The following is a 14,492-nucleotide window of genomic DNA, read 5'->3' as shown; positions in this document are numbered from 1 at the left end:
AGGAGCTGGTGCGGCAGGCTTCCTTGCGCATGCTTTCCTTTATCATCAGCATGCGGGGCTTTTCCACTCCCCCGGCTTTCTGCTTGCTGGGAGAACCCTTTCTAGTCCTCAGATGAGCCATGGAGCCTTCTAGAGCGGTGGCCAAGCAGCAGAGTGTGAGTGAGTGTGTGCTGGCCCAGTGCCTGTGGGTTTGAGTCCCAGCTCAGCCATGCCCTGCCTGTGCTGCTCTGGGGAGGTTGCATAAGCTTCCCAAAGGCATGGCATGCCATCTCAGGGCATTTCTGTCCCAGGATGATGGTGGGCTGCTCTCGTCTCTGTTTGGCCTTGTCACATTGGCCATCCCAGGGAGAGTAGCCAAAAACGAGCCGTCTCTAATCTAAGGCAGGGAGTCCCTGACACCCAAACCTATCTTCCAGAGATCTCTCAGGGGAGCTAGAGTTCTGGAGAACAGGAGGGCCCTTCTTGAGAGTGTGGCAGGGTGGATCATAGCCCTACATCCCAGTAGTCCCGAGTTGGGAATTGCCCCCAAGGCCTTAGGCTGCCAGCTGAGGTACCCTTCAGGTACTTAGCCTTTATCTGGTCCATCTGGGTAGAGGATCAGGGTCTTGATTTTAGCCTCGTGGCAAAACCCATGAACAGCAGGACTATAGTGCTTGGAGTAGATGGTGGGAGAGGGATGGTATTTCCAGAAGGGTCTTCAACAGGGTCCCTTTCTTTCTAAGAGCAAATAATCAGGCTGAGGGGTGAGGAGGCATGGCAGAGGGTTGGAGTGAGAAGGGGTCTTGGGCCAGTTGCAGGGTTAAAGCTCCAGCTTCACCCCCACCCCACCCCATCCCCGCCCCCGCCTCCACACTGCTGTTGGCAGGGAAGGGGATGTTGAGCATCCTGGGAGAGAGGCCAGGAGAGAAGGGAAGGCAGTGGGGGAGGTCGCTCTTCCCTCCTGGTTGTCCTGGTGGTGTTCCCTATGATGCCGGCCTGGGCCTGAGCTAATCACTGGGCTCCTATCCCTTTTTCCCCTCTGCTCACGCCAGTGAGCCAGATCCCTCTTGGCCCACAGCATTACATTCTATTCACCAAACGTATAGCTGAGAGGCCAGCAGCCCAGTGCATCCTGGGAGGAACCGGCTACGAGGGGCCGTTGGGTCTTGGGGGGATGCCCAGGGTTGGGAGTGTTAGGAACCTGGAGCTGAGCTCCCACAGGGCCTGGCGTCTCAAGAGGAGTCCAACTCTCTGGAGCCAGAGGCCCAAGGGAGGCAGGCAGTCCTCCCAACCCTCGCCCTAGAGTGGCAGGGATAGCCAACTGAGAGTCCAAGACTGGAGTCTCTCCCAGCCTTGGTTTCCCTTCTGGAATGTTGGGGGAATTCTGTCAAACAGGAAATGCAGAGGTGATGAGCTGATGCCAGAGACCCTGATAGACAGGGTCCTGGGGCCGCTCAGCCTGGCATCCAACCCGGAGTGGCCTGGAGACTCTGAGCTGACTCTCTCCGGCTGGTAAGCCCCTGCCTGCCTGGAGGTGGGTCTAGGAGAGATGGATTGCAGGGAAGGAAGCACCTTCAGGCTTCCCTCTCCAGCCTCCCAGTGCAGGGGCTTTCGCTCCGAGCTCCCTCTGGTAGTGAGGGCTTTAGGTCCTCCCAAGTCTTCCGTACTCTGCTCTCTGAACAGCTGTTTGTACTTTACTGGGGGCTTCAGGCCCTGTAACTTCAGTGCATGCGCAGAACAGCCCCTGAGGTTCTGTTCCCGAAGGTAAACTCGGGAAGGTTGAGGGTCCTCCCCAAGGCCACAGCAAGCAAGGGTAAGGCTGGACTGGACACTGATCCTAAGCTTCTGCTTTTTGAATGCCAGGCAGTGGTTGTGTCTGGGTCGTGTCTTGTGGCACCAGTATCAGAGGTGACTGGTCAGAGAGGCACATGGTCTGGTTGGAGAACCATTCCTAACCAAAAGCCCAGGAGAGAACAAGAGACTGTGGCCGAGAGCTGAGGAGCCTCCTGGAGAGGCAGAACTGCTGGGGTAGAACTGAGAGCAGTGGAGGAGAAGGGGAAGAAGCATGTGGAGCGGGGGCAGGGCCTACAGGAGAGGCTTAAGAGGAATGTCCACAGGGACACGTTGGGTGCTCGGTCCGTGTGCTGAATCCTGAATGTCACAGGATAGTGGAGGAACAGCAGAGAACCAGGGGAATACCAATCACAGGAAAGACTGGGCTTGAGTTTGCCTCTTACCTCTAAGTAACGAGGAGGCCGTGGAAGGTACGGGAGCCGGGGAGTGACTTGGCGAAGACCTAGTTTGGAAGCTTAAGTTGACAGCGAAAATCCCTAAGTTCTATGCAGATGGTAATTGGAGGAATACAGGTATGAGGCAGGGGTAGGACAGAGACCCTCAGGACCCTAGCCAAGGACTCCGATAGAGTGTAAGTATCCACCTCCTCTGCAAAGTCCCATTCTAACCAGGAGGCAATGCTCTCTAGAAGGGGTCCACCCCTCTGCACTCTGCCAAAGCCTTCTTGCCTGAGCAGAAGCGGGCCTCCCCCTTCCTCGGGCAGACTCCTCCAGACCCCAGTTTTCCAGGCCTTGCCTGCCTGCCTTGGAGGGGATCCAGAGCTGTCTCCATGGATGACATCACCGCCCACCACCAAGCGGTTTCTCATCTGGATACCTGCTCTTAGTGGCGGCTGCCTGCCATGCTGTGACACTCAGAAGAGGCAGATGCCAGAGGGAGGAGCGGGGAGCCTGCGCTGGGGGTGGGAAGGGGGCGGGAGAGAACCCCACAGCTAGTGCAGCTGTCCGCCTGTGCTGTGTGACCCTGGAGAACGGCTCTTCACCCTGCCTTCCTGAGTCCCACAATGCTAGCCGTAAGAGGCTCCAGCCAATTTTCCAGGCAGACTTCGGAGGAGGGCTGTGGGTGTGTAGAGTTTTCTCTGCTTTGAAATCTTGCCTCGGATTTTTCTTGGCTTGGATCAGAATGAGCTGATATCTGTCCCCTCACTGGCACCTCGTCTTTGTCCTTACGTCTTTGTCTGTCGTCTGGCCACGAGCCCGGAGCTGCGTGCTCCATGTTGCCTCAGCTTCACATCTCCTCTTCCCCACTTCCAGGTCAGCCATTTATTATCTCCCCACCCCCACCCCACCCTCATTTGGGAGGTAAGGCCCTTCCTGGTTTAGCCAGATGGGCACAGCAGTCACACCATCTGTCTGGAAGTGCGTTCATTTCGCACTCAGTGCCTTCCACTAATGGACGTATACACTAGTCATATGCTAGTATGCGCTAGAGGTGACCACAGGAATCCAGTGTTGATCAGGTGTGCCAGGTGTGTGGGGAGGCAGGGAGTCGGGTCCTTCCTAGAGACTGCACATCAGTGGCACCTGTAGGCTGAGTGTGACGCAGGCATTAAGGTCATGTGCTTGGTGGCATGGGACTTGGGTTTGGTTTAGAATCTGCTTCCCCTAGAGACATTCAGATTACACATGTGCAGTGTGAGACTGTGTGGCGCCCTCTGTGGAAAGCTGCTGTGAGGACCAAGCAGGACACTTGGATGAACATTTGGTTGGCTGTTGGGTATGGGACTCATCCTGAGGGGCCCTGATGGGGACTTGCATGTAATTGGCATCTTAGGACTTAACTCGTACCACTGCCCTCCATATTGGTCTTATTTTCTCCTTTCCCAGTTTTCACATCCTGGGTCCCCTCAGTGGCTGGTCCTTTTTTGGTTTGTGCTACACAAGCACTGGTATCCCCCAGGGGCCCAGTGGGAGGCTGTCTGTCGCCCAGTGCCCAGGCTGTTGCTAGCTGGTGCAGAAGTTGGCGGCATCTGAGTACAGAGGCCGGGCTGCCCGGCTGTTGGCTGTGTTTCTGCCTGAAATACAATTCTGCCTTTTCAGGGGCTCCCTGGGGGCTTGTATGTGTGCACTCATGGGGCACACCTCAACTTCTGAGTCTCCAAAGGGTCCATCTGGGGCTGCAAAGCCCACATCATGTGGGAGAAGAGTTTCTTTGACTCTCCCAGAGTTCTCTGGCCGCAGACCCTGACAGCGCCTTCTTTATAAAGGACTCAGAGGTCTAAGCAGTGCCTCTCACTTTTGGCTGCGAATTTGAACCGTGGGACAGGATGAGGTATGCAAAATGACTCATACTAGGCCCCACCCACGAAAGCTGGCCCTCTGAAGCCTAGGCATCAGAGTTAAGGGGTTTGAAAGTTCCTGGGATGAGTCTGTGTTCTTAAGTGGAGGATCATTGTGTCAGAAGGACAGTGCATATGGAAATAAATCAGTGTTCTGTAATTGGAAGAGAGATGGACTTGAACCTTTGAAAAGGCCGTGAGTAGTTTGGCTGTCTCTGTATGAGCTGTGGGAACTGCATGAGTCTCTTGTCCTCTCTGGGCCTCTCATTAGTTTGGGAATTAAACAGGAAGAGAAAGGGGGTGTCTAGAGGTGAACTGAAGCCATACCTGCCTGGCGTGTGAGTGAGTCAGACTCAGTCATGTAGAGGGAATGTGTCTGAGGCTGGGGCACCACAGGAGACTGGAAACACTGGACTATTTCTGTGGCCACACTAGTGGTGTGAAACACTGGTAGAGTTTTGCATTTGTTTTGGTTTTGAAACAGGGGTCTTGACTGGCAACCCAAGCTGACCTTGAACTCCTGATTCACCTGCCTCAGCCACTAGTGCGGGAATGACAGGCTGACAGGCTGACAGGCTGACTGGCAACCGGAAGAAATGTGCTGGAATTCCCTTAAGGGTGGAGAGGTCTGGGAAGGCTTCCTGAAAGAGGTGGTTAGTCATTTTCTGGCTTATGGATTATTTAACGCTAGCAGGTCATCCTGTCTTTGAGCGTGTCCATGGTAACAGCTGAAGAGCAGAGATCGGACAGTACATCCAGCCATGTACCATTTAAGCTGAGGTGGACACCCAGCCTGTCCACTTTCCAGCCTGGTGCTTGTTTAACGAATGTCACCCTGGCCTAGTAGCCAGAGAGGACAAAGAACTGGCTTGCTCCTAGAAGTGGGGCTCACCTGCCCTCTCTTCAATACACCCCAACCTTTGAGGCTCTTGAAACTGCCCAGCACTCCAAAGGCAAGGGGGACCGGTCACCCTCTGCTGGTTGCGATGGCGGTGAGGCCCAGAAAAGCTCCTCTGGAAAGCCTAAGGCTGCTGTCTGCCTGGCCCTCTGAAAGCCAGGAGGACAAGAATGGAGCCGAACTTGAGGAAAAGTCGGCGGGGAGGGGGGAGTGGGGGGTAGGGGGTGGGCTAGGCTCACCAGCTCTGGCGCTGGGACGTTCTTCTTGGGTTTCAAGTAAACAGTCTGGGCCCTCCTCCCATCCCCTGCCTCCACCCCCAGCTCCTCATTCGACGGGTCTCATGTGTTTCTATTTAAGGGTTGCGAGTAAGCCCAAGTGATTGGCGGCCTCAAACCCTCTTGACTCCTTGCTGGACCTAGGCTGTGGAGAAGTTCTCTCCCTCTCCCTCCTGAGGGGAGCCCTGCTGCCTTTTCTCTCTGGGTTTTCAGGCTCAGGGTGGACAGGCAGCAGGCAGGCCTCCCTCCCGGGGCCTCCCCCTGCCTCTCTCCTTTCTCTCCCCTGTGCTCTGGGCTCAGGCCTCATGGGCCGCCCACTGTGCCCTTGTGGTCCTCCCCTTACACCCCAGCCAGCCCAAGAGTCTGGAGAGGCCCCAGGCCTCTCTGCAGCCTCCCCCATGCCGGGCTGTGACTAACTTCGCGCACGCAGCAGCAGGCTTTTCCCTCAATTTCCTTGTCTTCCATCTCTGCCTGCCTCTGCCTCTCTCCACCCACTTCTCCTCCCCTCGTCCCCTGGCTCCCCATGTCCCCCGGTCCCCGCGGTGCAGCGGGCCGGTGTGGGGCCTTGCTATATGGCCTGTCCTTGGGGCCCGGCAAGCCGCGAGCCCTGGCTGCCGGCTGCTCCTCCTCGGTGCAGCGCTGGCGACCGAGCAGCCTCCCTCGAGGGCGATGGACAGAGGGCGCCCCGGACGCGGGGCCACGGCCGGCCGCTGGCTCACCGCATGCTTTCTGCCCTCGCCAGGTGCCGACACCAACGCCGAGCCCATGATCCTGGAACAGTACGTGGTGGTGTCCAACTATAAGAAACAAGAGAACTCGGAGCTGAGTCTCCAGGCCGGGGAGGTGGTAGATGTCATCGAGAAGAACGAAAGCGGTGAGTGCCTGGCCTTCGGCTGTCCAGTCCTGGGTCCAGCCGGGCTCCTGGGCCCGCCTGGGTTTTTGTTCCTCTCCTCCCCCCCCCCCCCACCTCTGCAGCTATACGTTATTTCCATCTGGCAGGGAGAGGGCCAGGAGTCTGAAGTTCCCCTGTTGGTTTGGGCTGCAGGCCAGCAGTTTGCCTGGTGGTGGAAGAATGTCTCCCTGGCTTGAGGCTAATTAGCCAGCTTGTGCTAATGCAAGGCCAAGGTGGCAGCAGAAGCATCCATCCCCTGGTCAGGGACCCCATGCCTACTGAGGCCCCGAGGAGATGGCAGCTTTAGCCCTGGTGCCCAGTGACAGCTTCCTCAGTTGAGCCAGGATCCAGACAGAAGTGGGAAGGACCCAGCCAGCTGGTGGAGAAGACAGGCCGTGACATCACGATGGGTTCCAGGGTCCCCAGACCCCTAGCAAGATGTCTGAGGCAGGGCCGGGCCTGCTGAGGCTGGCTAGCGTCTGGGCAGTGAGTGGGGTAGTGAGCTGACTGCCCCTACTGAGCTGGAAGCTACCAGCACCTGGGAAGAGGGCCCGAGCATTGGATAAAATCGGGTCCCAGAGCCAGGAGGGGTCTTGCAGCAGCTATTGTTATTAGGAGCTGACAGAGGGACTCTATCTGTGGCTTCCCAGGGTCTCCTGGTTCCAGAGTGTGTCCTTGGCAAGAAAAGGCACAGCAGATGCAGAAAAGAGGGGTCCAGTCTGTTGGTCCTGTGCTGTAGGCTCATGTGGCTCCTGAAGGGCCCGAAGGTCCTTGAAACCGCAGGGTCCCCTGCGGCTGGCCCACAGCCTGCCAGCTGGGGCTTGAAAGGACTCAGGATCTTGTTTTGGTTTCAGTTTCAGTTTGCTGGGGGCAGGCCTTGTGCATAGGCATACCCCTGGATTGTATTTGTGGGCCCTTCAAGAGGGGGACCTGATCCGCTTCTCTGTTCCCTTCTAATAGCTCAGAAGGAAAGCAGCCCAAGAGGTCACTGTGCCCATTCTGTAGATAGAATGAGTGAGGCACAGAGAGCTGGAAGAGAACTTCTGAATGATAGTGCCTCTAGGTGGCCGCAGAGAAGCTAAAAGAGGTCTCACTGGACGTGCTGGGGGTACAGCTTCTGAGCACAGAGCTGTGATGTGAACACAGGCTGGACTCCCCCTCCGGAGGCTGTCATCTTCATAGTCCGTTTCCTGGGAAATCAGGCTCTGTCCTCGTGTATGGGTGGTTGGCCGAGACACTACCCCTAACAACATGACCTGGTCTCAGATCCTGATTCCAGGTGACCACCACTCTGGTTCCCTTCCTGTGTAACTTTAGTGTGTCATGCTGTCAGCCCCGTTTCCCTGATCTCTGTGGAAGCTGGCATTGGCTTGGGGGCTGGCTCTGGAAGCCCCAAGGCCCTGGGGCCCCGTGAGGGATCTCTCATGACCGAATAAGAGACAGCAGGGGAGGAAAGTTCGTTCACTTGGGAGCTTGCTCCCAGGAAAGGTAGGGGCCCGCTTTTGAATGCAAGGTCAAGTCTTCTAAGACGTTCTGCCTTGGGGACTCAGGCTCGCTGCCACACCTCCACTGCTGTATGACCCAGAGTAAGTAGCATGAGGTGGTGAGCCTCGGAGACTGGGGTCAGCCAGCCATGGGCCGGGATGACAGAAGAGTCCCACTACATGACTCCAGGCTGTGTGGTGGCACGTCTTTAATCCTAGCATTCAGGAGGCAGAGGTAGACACTGGAGTTTGAGGCCACCCAAGGCTAAATAGTAAAGCCCTGTCTCAAAAAATTAAAATAAATAAAAATTAAAAAGGACTCTAGGGGCTTACCTACCTTTCCCCTTTCTGTCCCAGATCTGTAACCTTAGACTACCCGGACTCTTGCCTAAGGGTGAAGGAAGGAGAACTCAGAGAAGATGTGCGTCTGTGTTAGGCTTAGAAACAGTGTGGAGAGGCCTGCCTTCCTGCATGGTCCCCTTGACTGTAAGAGGCCTCAGCTTGCTGCTGCCACCCACCCCTGAGCAGCCCAGTCGAGCACAGAGACCCCCCATAAGAGGGCTGCCGTCCTTAGACGCAGGATTCTGGCTACCAGGCGGTTGGGTAACTCCAGGTCCCTTTACTGAGCCTTAACCTTGTGTCTGGTTGGAAGTGGAGGCTGCCTTGTGTCTGAACTGCTGGGTGACTCAGCAGGGCCCTGGGTGTCACATGGAGAGAGCCTCGTTACCTGTGGCTTTTCTGCGGTTCTGATGGTTTGAACAAGGATCTGGCGTACTGTGGCTACCTGTCTGTCTGTCCATCTAAAATCAGGATGGCTAGGATATATATCCAGCTCAACAAGAGAGATGGGGTAGAGGGGAGAAAGCTAGATGACCAGACTTCAGATCCTGGGAGGGAGTTCTCTGGTGAAGAAGCTGGAGACTGAACTGTGGGGGTTGTAGGTGAGGTGTGTGCATTCTGTGAGCTGCTTTTGGAGGGAGTGGTGAGTGAGGCTTCAGAACTCTGGAACAAAGACCCAATTGTGATGCCTTTGACCTGGGACATAGTGAGCGTGTTACAACATTTCCACAGGCATTGTTGGGCAGCAGCTCCAGTGAGTACCATCCCCCAGGCCTCCCATTTGGAGCAGGCCTCTGCCTGTGTACCCTTTCACTTAGCTGGGAGTCACTCAAATGGAGGGTCCATGGAGAGACCCAGCAACTTCTGCCTCTGCCTCTGCCTGTTTGTCAGAGGTCCCCTGTGACCTGGTCTATAGCCACAAGGTAATGTAGGGTATGGACATGCCAGCACTCTGTGGCTGTTACCCATCTAAAGAGATGTGTCTGAAAGGTAATACCAAGCCCATAAACAGTAAGCACCAGGCTCCAGGCCCCTTACTGAATAGGATAATTGTACCCGTGTCTTAGAGTAATCCTACGTGGTAGAGGGCACTTTAACCATTTTATAGTGAAAGTCACAAAGAGTTTATGTGATTCTTAAAATCTGAAAGCTGAAGTCTCTCCCTCCAAAAAGCCTCCCTGGGGGAGGCTGAGATGTGCTGACCTTAAGTGTTGAGTGGGTTAAAGTATGTGTAATGATAAGTGGATTGGAGACATGGACTGGTAAAGATGATCAGAGATCACCCTAGAGCATCCTTGCCTAAAGATTTCCCTTGGATCCTGCTAGCATGGTGCTTATAGGTAGTGCTGTATTAGTGATTCAATTGATCCTTTGAACTTAGAGGCAGGCATCAGTTGAGAAGATCTCAAGAAGGTGATGTGTTCCCCACGCTGAGGATAACCAATCTCAAGAAACACATGTGGGCAGAAGTCGCAAGCACCTTTTTGATCAAACAGCAAGAGGCCACCTAGGAAGACTCTCTTCTCCACTGGTCAATAGGATCACACAGAACAGAAAGATACATCAGGTTTGGTAGCTTTGCCATCCTGCAAGCCATGCCAGGGCATGCTGGCATGACCCTTCACCCTTGATCTGAGCAATGGTACCTGAAATACCTCCTTACAGGACGGACATTCTTGTGTCTCAAAGACCCATACAGACTGCCCCTTCTGGCAGGCCTAACAGGTGTGACATCTGCAGACGGGTGATGTCAGGGTCCTGGTTGCTGGTTTCTGTGCTGAGCGAAGCTGCCTGTAGCTTTCCAGGATTGTTTCCTTCCAAGGCTGCAGCCAGCGCAGGGAGTGTGGAGATGAGTCAACAGACTTTCTCCTGCCTCAGCTTTCGTCCTCTGAGTCTTTTATTTCCTGGCATCGCCATGATACACTGAGGGTTCTTATCCTTGGAAACAAGGGATTCTGAACTCTCGTCAATCCGCTCACTTTCCCAGTGAGAAAACTTAGCCTTGGGAATCTTTACTCTCCAAATCCAGTGCTTTAGTACAATTGATCTGTGGCTAAAGACTGGAAATCCCTTTAACTTTTTCAAAAGACTATTGGAAGACTATGGGGAAATCTCCCTGAAGCCAAGAGTGAAGCATGAATCCCAGCCTTGGGGAGGCTGGGACTGGAAAACCTCACTCTTTCCTTTCTTGGCTCTGTCTCTGCCCTCCCCGCACTGTGTGTGTGTGTGTGTGTGTGTGCGTGTGCATGTGTGTGTGTTGGCGGGGGGGGGGGGGGGGGATCACATGGCATTCATGTGGCAGTCAGAGGACCAGTTTCCAGAGCTGGTTTCCTTTCACTGAGGAGTCTGGGAATCAAGGATCAGACTCAGGTGGTCTAGCCTGTGGAACAAGCGCTTTAATTTATTCTTATCAGCTAGAAGGCTGGTTTTAAAGAAGAGAGCTATTTGGGTAAGGGGAACTCTCCAAACATGGGTGTCTGCAATTTGTTGAGAGGCTGTGTATGTAAGCAGAGAAGGCCAGGAGCCCAGAATTCAAGTACTGGGTTTCAGATCTGATGCTGTGGGCTGAGACTTACTCTGTGGTAGAGTGCTTGCTTCGCATGCACAAAGCCTGGATTTCACCCTGAGCACTATAGAAAGAAAAGAAGGGAGGGCCAATGCTACCCTGGCATTAGAAACAAGAATCAGTTTGCTTCTTGAAAACTTTTTTTAGATTTACTTATTTTATTTTACATATATCAGTGTCTGTCTGCATGCATAGATGAGCATCACATTCATGCCTGGTACCTGCAGAGGTGAGAAAAGAGCATCAAATTCCCTAGAACTGGAATTTTATGGATGGTCATATGGGTGCTGGGAACTGAACCCAGGTCCTTTGTAAGAGTGCGCTGTTAACTGCTGAGCCATCTCTCTAGGCCTTCAGATTTCTTCTTCTAGAGTAAAAGGGGACAGTGATATGTACCACCCAGAGTTTATAAAAGTAAAACATACTGTGCATAGTGCTTATTAATTACTCACTGTTTGTTTCATGATATTTGAATATTTTCTTGTCCCAGGCACTGTGATAATTGTTTACACGCCCATAGGATCATTTCTGACGGGTGGGTATGGTAGTCCCAGCACTTACGATGAGGACTGTATTGGGAGGATAGGATAGCTTTAATTTGTTAGCTTACGGGCTGCCAGTGGGTACTCATCACAGCGTCCATGTGGAGGTTGGAGAAGTTGGTTCTCTCTTTCTGCTGTGTGGGTCCTGGAGATGAAACTCTGGTGGTTATGCTTGGTGGCCCCCTCACCCACCTGGCACAGCTTTCTAGACTCCCCGCTGTCTTAAGTTGACTCTGTTTAGCTTAGATAGTGCTTGACGAAGGAATGACCTGAATGCTGATCCAGACTTCCAAGCTGTGCTGCCTTAGGAAGTTGGACACCCCAGTAAAGACAGGAGAGGCTGTTTCTAGAAAGGATAGTTCATTGCCAGATGCAGATTAATGAACTAGCACTCCTGTCTCCAAAACAGCCTTGTAGGAGGGAAGTGGCCCGAATCAGTCTGCATTTGGAGCTGTGTCTGGCCCCACACAGTCCTGTAGGAGGGTCCGAAAGCCTTGCTCTCACATATGTGTGTGTCCCTGCTGTATCTGCCTAGTCAGCAGTTCCTAAGTCCGGTCTGGTCCAAGGCCGTCTCTGGTTCGTACGCACTGTGTTCACCTCACAGAGCTGGCTGGAGGAGAGAGGCCCAGAGAGCTTAAATTCCTGCGCACGTGAGCCTGGGGCCCTTCAGCCAGCCTCGTCCACTGTAGGACAGGGAGGGAGAGAGCTTCTTGCCACTGAGATTGCAAAATAGCCTCCTAGTGAAAATCTCAGGCTTCGGGGTAAGTCCACCTGGTGGTGATTTTGAGTCGATTACTCTGTGGCCCCCGGAAAGTTTCTTGGATCCTCTATTCATTTTCTTACCTATAAAACGGGAACAACTGTACGGCCCCTGCCACAGTTGGAGTATTGGAGCTGGAATATTCTGATTCAAAAGGGCCAGAGACACAGCAGATACAGCACTAGACTGGGAACCTGAGCTGTAGCTTAGATGGCAGTGTTAGCCTAGGATGCACAACGCCCTGGTTTGACCCCAACACCACATAAACTAGGCATGATGATACATATCTATAATCCCAGCACTTAGGAGGTAGAGACAGAAGAAGGATCAGAAGTTCAAGGTCGCTGTGTGGCGGCGGCAGCGGTGACGCACACCTTTAATCCCAGCACTCAGGAGGCAGAGGCAGGCGGATATCTGTGAGTTCGAGGCCAGCCTCTACAGAGCGAGATCCAGGAAAGGTGCAAAGCTACACAGAGAAACCCTGTCTCAAAAAACCAAAAAAAAAAAAAAAAAAAAAAAAAGTTCAAGGTCATCCTTGGCTACGTAGCAGTTTTGAAGCCAATCTGGACTACATGAGATCCTGCCTCAAACAGAACTACACCAGACTGGGTCACCAGTGGCACAGTTTACCCTCTTGGGCCAGTTTCCCCATCTGGCCAGACAGTGACTTACACTCAGTGGTTCTAACTCAGCCCCGAGGGTCTGTGAGCCAGAGAGCAGCAGAGGGATTGTTACCCATGAAGCTAGGGCAGCCTCTGCCAAAGCCACCGTCTTTGGAGTTCTTACTTGCACGGCTGTCCTTGTCCCGGCCTGTGGCAAAAAAGAAGGGCTGTGACAGAAGCCAGACTGCTGTTGGTGACCCAAGAGCAGATACCTTCCATCAGGATGCTTCGTGCAAGTCTGGCCAGAGGGGGCCCACCTTGGGATACCACCGCACTGACCATCAGGTTCTGTCAAAAGTGGTGTGGCGCCGGAAGTGCCGGGCGCCCAGACGCTGGGCCTAGAGGTGGTAGTGGGGTGGGGGTGGGGGCTGTTAAAGGAGGGAGGAGCTTCCGGCTGAGCCTTAGAAAACGAACGTGTTCCAGTGGGCAGAAGGGAGCATGGGGGGGGTGGGGGGGGGGTGGAGACAAAGCAGAGACTAGGCACCCAAAGCAGAAGAGACTGCAGGTTAGGCAGCCCTGTGGAAGTCAGCCATAGGCTGTGGTAATCAGGGGGCTGCCTGGCGGAGGCAGCTTGGAGCCCATCTTCCTGGCTCTTGAGGACGGCAGCTGGAGCAGGTGTGGGGGGGGAGGGGGAGGTGGACAAGGAAATAGTTCTTTCCTCGAGCTACATGCGCCGCTGCCGTGGCTGTTGTCAGGAAGGCATCCAAGAGCTTGTCAGCGCCGAGCGCTTCCAGCCACATGCCGGGAACCAGCTGCCAGAGAGCAGGGCAGGCGAGGGGTGCTGGCCCTTACCTCTGTCCCTTCCGCCGTGCTCCTGCCGCACAGGTAGAGCAGCCCAGTCACCCTCACCTGACGCTCTCTGTCGACAGAGGTGACCTGACTCTTGGGATTCAGTCTACGTTTGCCTACTGTGAGCAGGCAATCCCGGAGCCCCTGCCCACTTCCCGGCGTGTACACACACACACACACACACACACACACGTCCGTACTGCCTTTGACCCTGGTAGAAGTGGCCGGTCTCACTCCCCAGCAGAAGTCCAGGGAGAAGCCATCCCCACGTGCTCTCTGCTCTTACATAATGGGCTTCAGCTAAGTGCAGGGCACACGCTTTCTGGGGAGTATAATTTGTCAGGGCCTCAGGGAATTTGGGTTGAGCAATTGCCCCTTTCCCAAGCTCACCCTGTGGATGCTGGATATTACACACTTCAGCACTTGGGTTTTCAGTGTAACCATTGTGGTGGTAGCTGAGGGTAGCCCATGGTAACCACTTTCATTCCTGTCTGCATCTTTTCAGATTCCATAACCTCATCCTTTGGTGTCCAGTGCTGACCAAGAATCCTAGTCTTAAGGTGGGGAACAGCTGGGGTGACCCAGTTAGCTTATATGCCCTGAAAAGTCTCATGGGAGTCAGTGTTCCGTGGAGTTCCCCATCTTGGGGCCTGCCGAGTCCCCCAAAATGGAGGGGAGCTTCTGGTTCCTATAGCTCGAGTTCATGAAACTATGTGGGTTTCATTGTCTCAGCCCATGCTCTCTATTTCCCTTCCTAGCTGGGCATCTCTCAGACTCCTGCTAACATTCATTTGTTTCTCTTGAGCTTTTTATTGGACTGGATTGTGGGGAAGTGGCCCAGGAGCACCACAAGGGGTAGGGGAGAGCCAAACTCAGTCAGTCTGCCAAAGACTAGCGGTAAAGTGAGCCAACTGTGCCGGGGTCCGCAGCCGATTCCTGATAGCCATGGCTCCCTCCCCTGTGGTCTGGGCCATCAGTACTGCCACAGCCACCTTTGGCTCTCCGTGTCTTGAAGCCCTAGTGGCCAGAAGTCTGTATGTCTGTTCTCTAAGTTGCCTGCTGGGAATCTTCCTCAGAGAGGTCAAGGCCACCTGGGGAAGTGTCTGTTCTGCCAGCAAGCTGGGGAGTTTGAGCTTTTTCCAAGGTGATCTCTTTCTGAATCATAATATTTTAA

The 14,492-nt window shown here is 54.2% G+C and overlaps 1 protein-coding gene and 1 long non-coding RNA gene across 9 annotated transcripts in view; one reads left to right on the top strand and one right to left on the bottom strand.

The window, feature by feature from the left end:
* Positions 1-14,492, top strand: part of Sh3pxd2a (SH3 and PX domains 2A) — a 211,997-nt gene that overhangs the window by 151,942 nt on the left and 45,563 nt on the right. For 7 of the 8 annotated variants that reach the window (XM_016001836.3, XM_006983313.4, XM_006983314.4 and 4 more), the window contains one exon: positions 6,027-6,158. In XM_016001836.3, coding sequence (XP_015857322.1) covers positions 6,027-6,158 — 132 coding nt within the window. Of the gene's footprint in view, positions 1-3,950; positions 4,308-6,026; positions 6,159-14,492 lie in introns of those variants that run through there. The other variant, XM_042264963.2, reaches the window with a different exon arrangement.
* LOC143271176 (uncharacterized) lies at positions 7,855-8,633 on the bottom strand. The gene is made up of 2 exons (XR_013048386.1): positions 8,388-8,633; positions 7,855-7,940 (listed from the first exon to the last, which is right to left on the bottom strand). It is a non-coding gene; the product is annotated as an uncharacterized LOC143271176 (long non-coding RNA).

This window comes from Peromyscus maniculatus, chromosome 1, assembly GCF_049852395.1.
Source record: "Peromyscus maniculatus bairdii isolate BWxNUB_F1_BW_parent chromosome 1, HU_Pman_BW_mat_3.1, whole genome shotgun sequence".
NCBI classification, from domain to species: Eukaryota; Metazoa; Chordata; class Mammalia; order Rodentia; family Cricetidae; genus Peromyscus; species Peromyscus maniculatus.
This window is presented reverse-complemented; position numbering and strand designations above follow the sequence as displayed.